General features: G+C 49.4%; 1 protein-coding gene across 1 annotated transcript; it reads right to left on the bottom strand.

Moving 5' to 3' along the window:
• Positions 1-303: 303 nt before the first annotated feature.
• On the bottom strand, positions 304-10502 carry LOC308115748 (phospholipid phosphatase-related protein type 3-like). The gene is made up of 4 exons (XM_080473461.1): positions 10307-10502; positions 10148-10205; positions 7742-7915; positions 304-1486 (listed from the first exon to the last, which is right to left on the bottom strand). Exons 1-4 carry the CDS (start codon positions 10315-10317, stop codon positions 410-412), a joined length of 1320 nt encoding a protein of 439 aa, XP_080329587.1. The 5' UTR covers positions 10318-10502; the 3' UTR covers positions 304-409.
• Between the last annotated feature and the right edge of the window lie 5947 nt (positions 10503-16449).

Here is a 16449-nt window from a genome sequence, read left to right as displayed (position 1 = left end):
CGTCTTGTTTACATCAACATGCAACGACCAATCAGAGCAGCACACCAACAAACATGCTGACAGTCGTCCAGAGAACAGGTGCAATCGGAACTCAACCAGTTACCAGTTCAGACCTGGAACTGGTAACTGATTTAGTTCCGTGTTCAGTTACCACTTCGTGGTTCCCCTGGAAGTAACAAAACCTCAAACTGGTAACTGAACCAGGAAGTTGTAAGTAAACTAGTTCGGAGTTCAGTTACAAGTTTGTTGGAGAACAAGCTAACTCGTCCAAGTCCTGGACTCTTGACGGAACCTGTTGGTGACTTTTCACAATAAGATGCATAGCGACACCATCCTCGTTTTTTTTTTTCGGTAAGGCTTTTTCATCTAGAAAGGCTTGCTAGCTTGCGCGCGACTAGCTACCGTCTAGCTAGTCCTTGTAGCGCCGCGCCTGAAGACTCCTATACAAGTTCTCTTCCTCAGTCGAGTTCTCGCGATCCAGCAGGACTAATGCCGTCTTGCGCCGCGTCGCCATCTCCTGGCGGTGGGCATCGGCCACCAGCTCGGCGGTGGGGCATGGCGAGACGGAACGGCGGGGGCGGAAGCTGCTGTCGCCGTGGAGGTCATACGCATCCCATGGGCTTTCCGAAAGCGGTGGGGCCTGGGGGAGGTGCGGGGCCTGGACGGTGAGGTGGTGTGGTGCGTGGGCGTCCACAGTGATGATCGGCGGCGTTGTGCCATAACGGGCGGCATCGGCGACGACCTGGAGGAGGCGCGGCTGGCTTGCAGCGTTCGCCTTCTCACGGATGGCGATCCACTTGGCGCGGGTCAGAGCACTCTTTGGGGAGACCGGCGGCGGGCCGGCGGCGGGGATCTGTGGCGGGCGTGGGGTCGCCACCGGCTTGCCGCAGACCGGTGGCGGGGTGGGGTTGAGCCTCCCGGGATGCACGGCGGTGGCGGGTGGGTAAAGAGGCGCCTGCGAGCTTTCGTCGTTGTCTGTTTCAGTCGACCCCGCCTCCGACGAGTCCTCGCGCGTGGCGCTGGACTTTTGCTTCCATTCCGACATCAGCTGCTGTGTCCGCGCCGGGTCTGCCGGCACCTGCACTGCCTTCAGGCGCCGCGTCGCGGCCACCGCCAGCTGGTCGCCGTTGATGACACTCGCCCTCGGAAGTGTGTTGCTAAATGTTAGCATGGTCTCCTTTCCCATGGGGCTCCGCGGCGCCAGCAGCTCCACGTCCACGCTCGCACGCTTCAGGCTCCCCGAAGACTCTGCCTCCCGCTGCAGGGGCCGCTCCAGAGGCCCCGCCCCCACTGCCCCCTCCGCCCCCTCCGCCGTCACCGCAGCAATCTCGTCGTGGCTGTCCGAGGCCGAGGCAGGGCCTTTGTGGTACACAGACTGGTGGCCGCGCTCCGTCAACGCGCGCAGGGCGTCGTCCTTAGGGGGCGAGGCCGCAGGGGGCGGGGCCAAGTCGTTGCACGACTGGAAGTTGGATACGGCGTGGAGTGCCTGGAAGAGACAAGACAAAAACAACATGTAAACAACCACCCGTTGAGGGCCAGAGGCCTGTACTGTGACATAACATACCAGGATATCTCTGTTACCTAGATTAACATATCAGGATATCTCTGGATTAACAAACCAAGATATCTGTTACCTAGATTAACATATCAGGATATCTCTGGATTAACATAGCAAGATATCTGTTACCTAGATTAACATATCAGGATATCTCTGGATTAACAGAGAGCGGGTGCTCAGGTGCTCAGAGCGGTGCTCAGGTAGCCGCAGAGCGGCTAGAACCAACTACTGGACGTAAAGAACCGGATCCCTAAACCCAAAAGGTGACTGCCTTCCAGTTTCTCTCTGTTTTAGCTCCTATTAGCTCCTGTCTCGTCATGGCTTCCCCCTCCTCTCCTCCTAATGTCAGATGTTTAGCTCCACCTCCACCTCAGTTACTGACTCAGGGACCTGTGACCTGGAGCTTTATTGTAGCACTTGAGGCGAGGCTGAGTCAGCTTGAGGAACGTGTCCTCTCTGTCCAGCTTAGGGCTAGCCCTGTAGCTAGTAGCCCCCCGCCAGGTTTAGCTGGAGCGGAGCGTTCTAGCTTAGCAGCGCAGGTAGCTGCTAACTCTAGCCCCCCCTCAGTGGCCCCCGAGCAGCCGGGGGAACAGGGCGGTTGGGTGACTGCCAGGGGTAAACGTAGCAGCAAGAAGTCTACCGGACACCCCCGCTACACCCCACAGGCCTCCGTCAGTGTCTCCAATATGTTTGCCCCACTCAGCAGCACGCTGGTTGAGAAGGACACGCTGGTTATTGGCTCCTCAATAGTGAGACACGTTAACCTAGGACAACCAGCGGCCACAGTTAGCTGCCTGCCTGGGGCCAGAGCAGGCGACATAGAGTCCCAGCTAAAGCTAATGACCAAGAGTAAACAGAGATTTAAAGGGATTATAATCCACTGCGGTGGAAACGACGTTCGCCTGAAGAAGTCTGAGGTCCTCAAAGCTAACGTAGAGTCAGTGTGCACATACGCGCGGACCATTTCAGACGAAGTAGTTTTCTCTGGCCCCCTCCCAAACCTCATCAGGGACCAGATGTTTAGCCTCATCTTTTAACCGCTGGCTGTCAGGGTGGTGTCCCAGTAACTCGGTAGGCTTCATTAATAACTGGAAGTCCTTCTGGGACAAGCCTGGTCTCATCAGGAGGGACGGCATCCATCCCACGTTGGATGGAGCGTACCTCTTATCTAGAAACATAGTTAAAAGCTTAGCTCCTCCATCCTGACGTAGCAGAGTGGGGACCAGGCAACAGAGTGGCAGTCCTACACGCCTCTCTGAGTTTCCCTCTGGGCAGTCACCAACCATAGCTAACTTAGTTAAACATCCCATAGAGACTGTGTCTATCCCTCGGACCACCACAAGTATAAAACTATCTAAACCTAGGAAAACTACTTCTAATGACTACAAAAACTTCATCCGTATCAAGTGTGAAACTAGACAAAATCAAGACAAACAAATGAAATGTGGTTTCCTAAACATGAGATCTTTATCATCCAAAGCTCTTCTAGTCAATGATCTGATAAGTGAACACAACATTGATCTCTTTGGATGAACAGAAACCTGCTACGTAAAGATGAGTATGTTAGTCTAAATGAAGCCTCCCCTCCAAGTCATACTAACACTCAAATAGCTGGTGGAGGTGGTGGAGGAGGGTGGAGGCAGCCATCTAGAACTCTCACTTACTAATTAACATGAACCCAAAACCCAACTTTAGTTCTTTTGAGAGTCTGAGCATGACCATGCCACACCCGTCAAATAAAATAGTAAATTCTGTAGAATCTGTAATCATTTCTCGTCCTCCTGGACCTTCTTCAACTTTTCTAACTGAATTCTCTGAATTGTTGTCAGATGTAGCCCTGACTAAAGATAAGGTTATCATGGTAGGAGACTTCAATGTTCATGTTGACCTAGAAAATGATAGTTTCAGTGCAGCTTTAGATCTACACTTGACGTAACGTAACATAACGTTCCATAAGGTAACGTTCCTATAACTTTAGGAAATCTCCTAACACCTTTCACTAACTCCTTTAGGAAGCCACCTAACTCCTTTAGGAAGCCACCTAACTCCTTTAGGAAGCCACCTAACTCCTTTAGGAAGTATCCTAACACCTTTCACTAACTCCTTTAGGAAGCCTCCTAGGTCCTTTAAGAAGTCTCCTAACACCTTTCACTAACTCCTTTCGGAAGTCTCCTAACACCTTTCACTAACTCCTTTAGGAAGCCACCTAACTCATTTAGGAAGCCTCCTAACACCTTTCACTAACTCCTTTAGGAAGCCACCTAGGTCCTTTAGGAAGTCTCCTAACACCTTTCACTAACTCCTTTAGGAAGCCACCTAGGTCCTTTAGGAAGTCTCCTAACACCTTTCACTAACTCCTTTCGGAAGTCTCCTAACACCTTTCACTAACTCCTCTAGGGAGCCTCTTAACTCCTTTCACTAACTCCTTTAGGGAGCCTCCTAACTCCTTTCACTAACTCCTTGAGGAAACCACCTATCTCCTTTGGAAAGCCTCCTAAAACCTTTCCTTAACTCCTTTAGGAAGTCTCCAAACACCTTTCACTAACTCCTTCAGGAAGCCTCCTAACACCCTTCACTAACTCCTTTCACTAACTCCTTTAGGAAGCAACCTAACTCCTTTAGGAAGCCTCCTAACACCTTTCACTAACTCCAGTAGGAAGCCACCTAACTCCTTTAGGAAGTATCCTAACACCTTTCACTAACTCCTTTAGGAAACCTCCTAACACCTTTCACTAACTCCTTTAGGAAAACTCCTAACTCCTTTAGGAATCCTCCTAACTCCTTTAGGAAGCCTCCTAACACCTTTAGGAAACCTCCTAACACCTTTTACTAACTCCTTCAGGAAGCCTTTCTAACTCCTTTTGAGAGCCTCCGAACACCTTTCACTAACTCCTTTAGGAAGCCTCCTAACACCTTTTACTAACTCCTTTAGGAAGCCACCTAACTCCTTTAGGAAGCCTCCTAACACCTTTCCTTGACTCCTTTAGGAAGCCTCCTAACACCTTTCACAAACTCCTTTAGGAAGCCTCCTAACACCTTTCACTAACTCCTTTAGGAAGCCTCCTAACATCTTTCACTAACTCCTTTAGGAAAACTCCTAACTCCTTTAGGAATCCTCCTAACTCCTTTAGGAAGCCTCCTAACACCTTTAGGAAACCTCCTAACACCTTTCCTTGACTCCTTTAGGAAGCCTCCTAACACCTTTCACAAACTCCTTTCACTAACTCCTTTAGGAAGCCTCCTAACACCTTTCACAAACTCCTTTCACTAACTCCTTTAGGAAGCCTCCTGTTGGGGCAGTAGATTCAGTGAGCTGTTTCTCCAGGTTGCTCCCCCAAAGGAAAACACCACAACAATGGATAGGCCATAAAACAGCAGGGGAGCGAGCCAGACCCCGGAAGTGGCCAATGAGGACGCTTGAATCACCACGGGGGTCCAAACCCAAGTTGATGAGACTCACGTTCTATCAAAGCTCTGGGCTATTCTCAACTGACCATCCGCGGAGACACATGTCTCTGCTTGCCTCAGGATGGTAAAGAGAGCAAAAGAACAGAAGAACCACCAACGCCAGCCAGCTGGACGAGCAGAACCCAGTTTGGACTACATCTTCTGTTTTCCGCTATTTTTCCTGTTTTTGGGAGATTCTGGAGACCAGAGCCAGTGTCGTCTCCTCCCAAGATCATCCTCTCAGTTGCACTCCTGCAGCTGGAGCCAGGCCTCTGAATTTCAGGACGCTGAAATTAAGACCCGGTAACAACCAGTTACCACCGCCTCCCAGAACCAACAGCACCATGGACGGTGCTGTCCAGAACCAAAGAACTATCAGGGTGAGAGCGTTTGTCTGGGCAGAGAATAGTTAGAATGATGTTCTGTTGAAAATGCAATGTGTTTCCATGTGCCGCTCAGAAGGCAGCAGCCTTTCACGTTGTTTGTGTATGCGCATTCACACGCACTAAGTCTAGAACGCTGGTTTTCCACCTCAGAACCAGAGGTCCAAGTGAGCTCCAGGCCCACTGGGAACTCTGTGTGGAGGAACCAGGGTTCAGAACCAAGCCACGCAGAATTCTCTGTCTTTCTCTTGTCTTCATTTTCTCTCATCTCTCCCTCCTCTTTCACTAACCCGGATCTCCTCGCAGCCCTGCGCCCCCCTTATCTGATCAAGATAAGCTCACACACACCACTGCATGTAACACCTACATGTCAGCTGCTGCAAGAGCAGATCTGCCGTGATCACAAGAGCCCTGACTGCCGGTCCCGACCTCCACTTAGGTGCTCAGAACCGGGCCAACAGAACCGCCCGTTCGTTACGCCCTCGGTAGACTAACTCGCTCCGAGACCGCCCTCGCGCACGCGCGCTCGACGGACGTCTTGTTTATCTGGCCGCTGAGCAACCGCCACGTCCCCAGAAAGAGCGAGTCAAACGCCCCTAGTGGTCGCGTGGGTCATCGCAATCCCTCTTGACATCCACCTGGTGGACACATCAGGTTATTGCGCTCTCCCTCTGCGCGCCGCCGCACGCCCCTAGTGGTCGTCACAGTCACCGCATTGACCCGCCGACGTCTGCCTCCACCTGGTGGACGTTCGAGGTCATCACACCCCCTTGTCACGCACGCACGCACGCACGCACGCACGCACGCACGCACGCACGCACACACACACACACACACACACACACACACACACACACACACACACACACACACACACACACACACTCTTTGTACATAGTGTTTGCTGTTTAATAGATTAGATCTCCGTGTTAGATGTCGTTTGCTATTTGAATGTGTTGATTTATGAGATGATTTCCAAATTATTTATGAATTAATACATTTTTATTAATAAACGCCTGTTAGCTGAATTGTACGCTTCTTGGTGATTATTGTGTATTTATTGTTGACAATTCACTGGTTTGTAACAGTCTGTGCTCGGATCTCACACCTTCCAATCTATTTAAGATTGTTATATTTTATGCAGAAATATTAACTAACTTAAATAAACTTTTACAAACGAGACTGATATTTTGGTATTAGCTATTTCCAGTTTATCTGGTGGCGCCCCGATTTATTATTAATACATAAATAACAAATTTATGCAAATTAATATTTTTATTTTTATTAAAAATTATTTTTGATAATTTTTCATTTTTTTGTTTTTAAAGTAATTATTCAATTACTTTAGGAGTTGTTAATGAGTAAATAACCATTTACTTCCATTAATAATTTCAATTTTTCATAAATTACTTCCAGTGATTTATTACTTTTAGTAATCTATTACTTACAGTAATTATATGCTAATAACCAACCATAAACCCCAACACTCCTAACACCTTTCACTAACTCCTCTAGGAAGCCTCCTAACTCCTTTCACTAACTCCTTTAGGAAGCCTCCTAACACCTTTACTAACTCCTTTAGGGAGTCTCCTAAGTCCTTTCACTAACTCCTTGAGGAAACCACCTATCACCTTTGGAAAGCCTCCTAAAACCTTTCCTTAACTCCTTTAGGAAGCCTCCTAACACCTTTCACTAACTCCTTTAGGAAGCCTCCTAACACCTTTCACTAACTCCTTTAGGAAGTCTCCTAACACCTTTCACTAACTCCTTTAGGAAGCCTCCTAACACCTTTCACTAACTCCTTTAGGAAGTCTCCTAACACCTTTCACTCACTCCTTTAGGAAGCCTCCTAACACCTTTCACTAACTCCTTTAGGAAGCCTCCTAACTCCTTTCACTAACTCCTTTAGGAAGCCTACTAACGCCTTTCACTAACTCCTTTAGGAAGCCTCCTAACACCTTTCACTAACTCCTTTAGGAAGCCTACTAACTCCTTTCACTAACTCCTTTAGGAAGCCTCCTAACACCTTTCACTAACTCCTTTAGGAAGCCTACTAACTCATTTCACTAACTCCTTTAGGAAGCCTCCTAACACCTTTCACTAACTCCTTTAGGAAGCCTACTAACTCATTTCACTACCTCCTTTAGGAAGCCACCTAGGTCCTTTAGGAAGTCTCCTAACGCCTTTCACTAACTCCTTTAGGAAGCCTCCTAACTCCTTTCCCTAACCCCGTGACGTCATCCACTGGGTTAGGGAAAGGCCATACATAAGGAGTTAGGAGGGACAATTTGGATGTACCCAGAATGTGAGGTCAGTCACAGGAAGTGAGGTCAGTCACAGGAAATGATCTCACCAGGTAGGCGGCGACGAAGGCTCCGATGAGGAATCCCACGTAGACATCGACGGGGTGACTGCGATGCTGCGTGATCTGCGTCAGGCCACTCATCGCCGCGGCAACCGCAAAGGCAAACACCAGCAATGGCTTCAGCAACTTGGTACGGTCCGATATGGTGGAGTTAAAGTACATCTGAGAGAGAGAGCAACACATCAACAATAACAGCAACTTGGTACGGTCCGATATGGTGGAGTTAAAGTACATCTGAGAGAGAGAGCAACACATCAACAATAACAGCAACTTGGTACGGTCCGATATGGGGGAGTTAACGTACAACGTACTACGAAGCTGGATTTTCTCTTATTGAGGTAACTTCAGGATTAACTCTGGTTTTGTCTTATCTAGGTAACTTCAGGATTAACTCTGGTTTTCTCTTATCTAGGTAACTTCAGGATTAACTCTGGTTTTGTTTTATCCAGGTAACTTCAGGATTAACTCTGGTTTTCTCTTATCTAGGTAACTTCAGGATTAACTCTGGTTTTCTCTTATCCAGGTAACTTCAGGATTAACTCTGGTTTTGTTTTATCCAGGTAACTTCAGGATTAACTCTGGTTTTGTCTTATCTAGGTAACTTCAGGATTAACTCTGGTTTTCTCTTATCTAGGTAACTTCAGGATTAACTCTGGTTTTCTCTTATCCAGGTAACTGGAGGATTAACTCTGGTTTTCTCTTATCCAGGTAACTTCAGGATTAACTCTGGTTTTCTCTTATCTAGGTAACTTCAGGATTAACTCTGGTTTTCTCTTATCCAGGTAACTTCAGGATTATCCCTGGGTTTTCTGTACTACGACTCTCGCTCACTTCTCACCAGGATAAATCACCATGGTAACTGACACTGAAAGTCTAACCAGCTCCGGAGCAGGATATGTTCTAGATAAGCGGTCAGAGCTCCGCCTCCTGACCAATCAGATCTCTTGGGAAACGCCCCGCCCATTCTTAAATGATGGTGATTGGTGGGCAGGTTCAGCTCTGAGCTGCAGCAGAGAGGAGATGATAAATTAATCCAGAACAATCTTTCTGACATGATAAAATAAATCCTGGTCTCTGAGGCTCTGAAGGAGGTTCTGGTTCTTGTTCTTGTTCTGGTTCTGGTTATTGTTCTAATTCCAGGTCTGTTTATCTCCACGAGGGTTGATCTGGAATAATGAGGTTCATGATCACACCTGACAGAACTGCAGAACCATGAATTTATGGAACCAGAACTCCTCCTGTCGTCAGGTGATGAATTAATATTCCAACAGGAAACATAAGAGAACCTCCGCCTCAGAACCAGTGATGGAGAACCTAAAGTAAAAGAAGAGCAGTGAGGAAGTTCTGCCTGGAACCGTTCTGCTGGAATAAAGTGGAACTGAGTGATCACAGTGCTGTTCCTTTATATCACTGATCCATTAATCTGCTCTAATCTCACCAAGTCAGGAAGGTTCTGGTTCTGGCTGCAGCAGCAGTGTTGCTTTGAGCTGCTGGACGGGTTTGAATTCTTCATAATCTCAGAGATTAACTGCTCCTTCAGTAATCTGGAAACTGCACTGGAGGGTTTCTCTGTGTGTGTGATTGGTCAGACGCTGCAAGCTCCGCCCCTTTCATGTGAACGCTCACACCTGGTCTGGGTTGAACCAGAGAGTTGAGAACCTGCTTGGTAGGAACGGTGATCAGGATCGTGTACATCTGGATCAGTTAACCAGGAACCAGAGATCCTGGATATGTTGAACAGGTTTGTAGTACAGGCCTCAGGTTTGTAGTACAGGCCCTCAGGTTTGTAGTACAGGCCTCAGGTTTGTAGTACAGGCCCTCAGGTTTGTAGTACAGGCCTCAGGTTTGTAGTACAGGCCCTCAGGTTTGTAGTACAGGCCTCAGGTTTGTAGTACAGGCCCTCAAGTTTGTAGTACAGGCCCTCAGGTTTGTAGTACAGGCCTCAGGTTTGTAGTACAGGCCCTCAGGTTTGTAGTACAGGCCTCAGGTTTGTAGTACAGGCCCTCAGGTTTGTAGTACAGGCCCTCAAGTTTGTAGTACAGGCCCTCAGGTTTGTAGTACAGGCCTCAGGTTTGTAGTACAGGCCCTCAGGTTTGTAGTACAGGCCTCAGGTTTGTAGTACAGGCCTCAGGTTTGTAGTACAGGCCCTCAGGTTTGTAGTACAGGCCTCAGGTTTGTAGTACAGGCCCTCAGGTTTGTAGTACAGGCCTCAGGTTTGTAGTACAGGCCTCTGAGAGAGAGAGCAACACATCAACAATAACAACAACTTGGTACGGTCCGATATACAAATAACAACAAAACAAGACGACACAACGAATTGAGAACAACACGATTGACAACAAAAGATAATAACAACAAAAGATAAGACAACAATAAGCAGGTGTTTGTTCTCACCGAGACGTAAACGGCTGCGTAAGCCGACAGAGTCGCGTGTTGAGAAGGAAACGTCTTCCTGTTGACCACAAAACCACAAACGGGTTAGGGGACAACAACACGGACAGGCACAGTTATATGAGTAGTGGGTGGAGTCAAGAGAGCAGAGGGCGGAGCCACCTGGCGGCCATGATGGCCTGCTGGTCGGTACCGGAGCAGATGTCTCTAGTGACGTAGCGGTCGTGGTCGCACGCCGCTCCGGCCAGCGTGTAGTTGGGTTTACAGACAGTGAGGAAGAATGGAGCGTGGTAACCCGTCGCCAGCTGGATGACATCCGTCAGCAACGCCGTGGAGCACAGGCCGAACACGTGGACACCTGCAGACACAGTACAGACATGTTACAGACACAGTACAGACATGTTACAGACACAGTACAGACATGTTACAGACACAGTACAGACATGTTACAGACACAGTACAGACATGTTACAACATGTTACAACACGTTACAGACATGTTACAATATGTTACAGACATGTTACAGACACAGTACAGACATGTTACAACACATTACAGACATGTTACAATATGTTACAGACATGTTACAGACACAGTACAGACATGTTACAACATGTTACAGACACAGTACAGACATGTTACAACATGTTACAGACATGTTACAGACACAGTACAGACATGTTACAACATGTTACAGACATGTTACAGACACAGTACAGACATGTTACAACATGTTACAGACATGTTACAGACACAGTACAGACATGTTACAACATGTTACAGACATGTTACAATATGTTACAGACACAGTACAGACATGTTACAACATGTTACAGACATGTTACAACATGTTACAGACACAGTACAGACATGTTACAACATGTTACAGACATGTTACAACATGTTACAGACATGTTACAACATGTTACAGACATGTTACAGACATGTTACAACATGTTACAGACATGTTACAGACACAGTACAGACATGTTACAGACATGTTACAGACACAGTACAGACATGTTACAGACATGTTACAACACTTTACAGACACAGTACAGACATGTTACAGACATGTTAAAGACACATTACAGACACGTTACAGACACATTATAGACACAGTACAGACACTTTACAAACATGTTATAGACACTTTCCAGACACGTTACAGACACGTTACAGACATGTTACAGACACTTTACAGACACGTTACAGACACGTTACAGACATGTTGCAGACATCATCACTCTCTTCTCCAGCAAGACCTTCTCTGCCTGGGAACCAAGGTCAACGCTCTGCTATTGCTAAAACTCAACAGTTCAATTGTTCTGCTTCAAACCCCTCCTTCTCCTCCTCCTCCTCCTCCTCCTCCTCGTTCTCCTCCTCCTCCTCTTCCTCCTTCTCATTAAACTAGGCGAGATCCACACCCTGCCCATGATCGAGTCTCCAGGCGTCGACAGGAACCCCGTTCTCGTCCTCCACCAAATGGACTCTCGATTGCTTGAGGACGACGAGACTTGGCTTCCTCCCATCAGTCAGGGAGGACAAAAGTCCACAGATGCCCTAGAAGGCCTGTTCAGGGTCTGGAGACAGACAGGTGAAGAAATGTCCCGCCTCCTCAAACAAATCCTGAATCCAGCAGATTACAGACTGATGCAAGCCGAAGCGGAGGACAACAGAAGCATGAGGACATGTGCAAGGCGCACTCAGTGGCAAAACAACGGTCCCTGGGAGACTCATGTAGGGGACGTACTGGGACACGTAAAGTGACAGTTCCCAGTTCATGTGGACATGAGCGAGAGGTAGTGAGAGGTGAACCACGTGAGGCAGAGGGAGGCTCTCCGGATGTTGACCCAGATCAATGTCTTCACTGAATATGAGAGGACATTGGGCTGGAGACTGTCCCCAAAGGAGTGGATGGGACTGCGGAGGCCGGCGTGGGGGGCGTCCCGGGGGCTGGTGCGAGGTGCGGGGAGATTTGTCCATGTCTGACTGACAGCTGAAGGAGGGTGAAACGCAACCGACACACTCAACACTTTTCACACACACACACACACACACACACACACACACACACACACACACACACACACACACACACACACACACACACACACACACACACACACACACACACACACACACACACACACACACACACACACACACACACACACCTGAACACACAGAACACCACTAACAGTCCAAGAAACAAAGTCTCTGAAATGCGACACTTGTTTATAGAAGGTGAACTCCACCCTGAGTGGAGCAGGCTCCACCTCTGAACATCTGCAGAGCACCACCAGATGCTCATTGTCTCCTGTCCTATCAGGAAGTTGACCAGGCAGATGTCCCTGACATGTCCTAACTGGTGAACCACTGCTGCAGCAGAGCAAAGAGGGGGGTCAGTGTCTGACAGTGATCCAGAGGTGATCCAGGGTGTCCTCGGCGTCCTCGGCTTGGCAGAAGACACACCCACATGTCTGTTTGTGGCCACGGCCCCATGTCCCACCCTCCACTGGAGATCTGCAGTGCCTTTCTCTATGGGGGCTTTGTACAGGGACCTCCAGCTGTCTCTGGGGGAGGACCCTGGTGCCAACGTCCCAGACCACCGGGACTCCTGGACACCAGTCAGAGACGCACAATTTATGACTTTTACCGTGATTATGTAGAGGTCTTTCTTCTGTAGTTGGGAGAACTCAGAGAGTTCTGGTGTTGTGAAGGAGAGAAGAAGTCCATTGTCCACCTCCTGCTCCCTGACTGCAGCCCTGATGGACAGCTGAGGGAAGACGAAGGTTGTGGCTCTTTGGTCGGTTGGTGTTTCCTTCCACAGAGCCTCCCTGAAGGAGCCAGGTAGAGCTCTCATCACCTCCTCCAGCAGGTTCTCCACCAGTCTTTGTGATTTGAGCCCGGTCTCTTGGCTCAACCTGGCTGCAGTCTTCCACTGTCCCACCGTCCTCAGGTCACCCAGCTTGGTCAGACCAGCTGATGTTAGGGTCCTCTGTATGGTCAGGGAGTGGAGGAGCCTGGCTTGGATCATGGGGTTATGGAACAGTGGCTCTTCTCTTACGTTACCAAACACCTGGGAAGAGTCTCTCTGGGCAGTGAGGACAGTCCTCCAGGCTCTCAGGACAGACTGGTAGAAGACTGATGTGCTCCATGAATCCACTTCAGCCAGGTTGAGGAGGAACAGATGTTTATTGTAGTGGAGGTTTCTGATTCTTCCCAACAGTACAGATGCTGTTTCTGTCCATAGCTGTTCCTGGTGGTACAGGTGGTGCTGTGCGGTCAGGAGACGGAGGGTCTTTAGGCGGCTCTGGATGTCGATTAGCCCCGGACCTCCCTCAGACAGAGGAAGGTACAGGACTGAAGCTCTGGTCCAGTGAGCTCCGCCCCAGAAGAAGTTCACCAGTCTGCTCTGTATGTCCTTGATCAGGGCTGCAGGAGGCTCCAGCACAGTGAAGCGGTGCCAGAGCATTGAAGCTCAGCTGCCCCCCCCCGTGAGACAGCTGGGGCTGGACCCAGGTCCATCGAGACAATCGGGCACTGACTCTCTCCACCAGACCTTCCCAGTTCTTCTTTTGGAAGTCGCTGGTCCCTAGAAAGACGCCCAGACACTTCAGCCCGTGCTCCACTGCAGCCCAGCAGGTAGAGTTGGCTGCTGGTTGTTCCACTGCCCCAGGAGAAGCCCTTCACACTTGGTCCAGTTCACCTTGGCTGAGGAGAACTTCTCGTACAAGGTGAGTTTGCTTTGCAGGGTCTGGATGTCTGTTCTGTGGGTAATAAAAACTGTTATGTCATCAGCATAAGCTGATAACACAGCAGTTCCCCCACTTCCTGGGATTGGTGGTCCTGGCAGACTGCTCCTGAGCTGAGTCAAGAGGGGCTCAATGGCGATGCTGTACAGCATCCTGGACAGAGGACAGCCCTGCCTGATCCCTCTCTGAACAGGGACCGGTCGGCTCAGCCCCCCCCCCCCCCAACTTTCATCAGTACAGTGGCTCCTGTGTAGAGTGATTTAATCCAAGAAATAAACTTCTTTCCAAATAAATAATATCAAAAGCTGTCAATGGAGGACAGTCCTACTTTTAGCTCCTGTCAATGTGAGATGTCAATAATGTCTCTCATCAAGAATATATTGTCCATGATGCTTCGTTCTGGGACGCAGTATGTTTGTCCCACTGTGATGATGGTGTCCAGACAGTCTTTCAGTCTATTGCCGATGCATCTGGCAGAGGAGTGAGACGGGCCTCCAGTTCTTCAGGAGGCCCAGATCTCCTTTCTTGGGCAGCAGGGTCAGGACGGCCCTCGTGCAGCTCAAAGGCAACAGTCCAGTGTCCAAACAGTAGTTCAGGACCTGGAACAGGTCTTCCCCCTCTGTAGGGAGGCCATCGATCCCGGGAGACCATCCACAGCTGAGCTGCTGGAGCGCCGTGGACATGTCTTCAAGGGAGAAGCTGGACTCCAGCAAGGCTGAGATGGACTCCCCCAGCCGTGGGAGCCCCTCCAGGATCATGACCCCTCCAGGATCTGGACCCCTCCAGGATCCTGACCCCTCCAGGATCTGGACCCCTCCAGGATCCTGGCCCCTCCAGGATCTGGACCACTCCAGAATCTGGACCCCTCCAGGATCTGGGTCATGTTGCCAGGGTCACAGGTCTCTGTGTTGAACCTGAAGGCCAGCTTCCTCATGTCAGAAGGGGGTGTTGTTATTGCTCCAGGGCTGTTTAAGGTGTCATCATATTATTGTTCCTGGGTTTTTTCTCTGATTTGAAGAAGCAGCAGGTCGGAGCATCAGTTTCTTTATTTGAGGTGATATGGTTTTTGAGTAAAGCCCCTTTAGCTTTAGTGTGGAGGAAAGTGTTTAAAGCTTTCTTCCTACCAGGTAAGGTTCTATTGCTCTCTGTTCCTTTACTGAGTTCTTCTTCCAATGTACTCATTTCCTTTTCTAGACGATGGAAACGGTCTTTTTGTGTTTGTGTCCTGTGTGCAGTGTACTGCTGCAGAAAAGGTGAATTTGGGTTTTCCCCACCTCCCACCATTTGGCCAAACTCACAAAGTCCAGTTTCCTCCGTCTCCACTGAGTCCAGAAGACGTCCAAGGCCTGACAGAAGGACATGTCCTGTGTGAGCTGGACGTTAAAAGTCCAATATGGAGGTGGGTGTGGGCGTGGCTGCAATGAGAGACCTGTGACCAGTAGGTGGTCAGAAAAACCTATAGGTGTGATGGTGGACTGGACCAGACCGTTAGTTTGTGTTTTCTTAATGTAAATCTGGTCCAGACTGGCTGCTCTGGCTCTGACCCTGGTCTGTGGTCTTTACCCAGGTGTACTACCTGTCTGACTGTAGGGTGGAGGGTCCTCCAGGTGTACTACCTGTCTGACTGTAGGGTGGATGGTCCTCCAGGTGTACTACCTGTCTGACTGTAGGATGAAGGATCCTCCAGGTGTATTAACTGTCTAACTGTAGGGTGGAGGGTCCTCCAGGTGTACTACCTGTCAGACTGTAGGGTGGAGGGTCCTCCAGGTGTACTACCTGTCAGACGGTAGGGTGGAGGGTCCTCCAGGTGTACTACCTGTCTGTCTGTAGGGTGGAGGGTCCTCCAGGTGTACTACCTGTCAGACTGTAGGGTGGAGGGTCCTCCAGGTGTATTTTCTGACTGTAGGGTGAAGGGTCCTCCAGGTGTATTACCTGTCTGACTGTAGGGTGGAGGGTCCTCCTGGTGTATTGTCTGACTGTAGGGCGAAGGGTCCTCCAGGTGTATTACCTGTCTGACTGTAGGGTGGAGGGTCCTCCAGGTTATCCACGTGTATTAGCTGTCTGACTGTAGGGTGAAGGGTCCTCCAGGTGTACTACCTGTCAGACTGTAGGGTGGAGGGTCCTCCAGGTGATCCACGTGTATTAGCTGTCTGACTGTAGGGTGAAGGGTCCTCCAGGTGTACTACCTGTCTGACTGTAGGGTGGAGGGTCCTCCAGGTTATCCACGTGTATTAGCTGTCTGACTGTAGGGTGGAGGGTCCTCCAGGTGTACTACCTGTCTGACTGTAGGGTGGAGGGTCCTCCAGGTGTATTACCTGTCAGACTGTAGGGTGGAGGGTCCTCCAGGTGTACTACCTGTCAGACTGTAGGGTGGAGGGTCCTCCAGGTGTACTACCTGTCTGTCTGTAGGGTGGAGGGTCCTCCAGGAATCTATCAGGTCATTCTCAGTTAGGATGGTGGAAAGGGCGGATGCTGATGGTGGGTGTGGTTCCTGTGTGTTCCTGTCAGAGTCTGGATGGGTGGTGCAGTTCCAGTCTCCTCCTATGA

The sequence above is a fragment of the Lipophrys pholis genome, assembly GCF_963383615.2.
Source record: "Lipophrys pholis genome assembly, chromosome: 10".
Classification (NCBI taxonomy): Eukaryota; Metazoa; Chordata; class Actinopteri; order Blenniiformes; family Blenniidae; genus Lipophrys; species Lipophrys pholis.
Note: the sequence above shows the minus strand (reverse complement) of the source record. Positions and strands in the feature narration are given on the sequence as shown.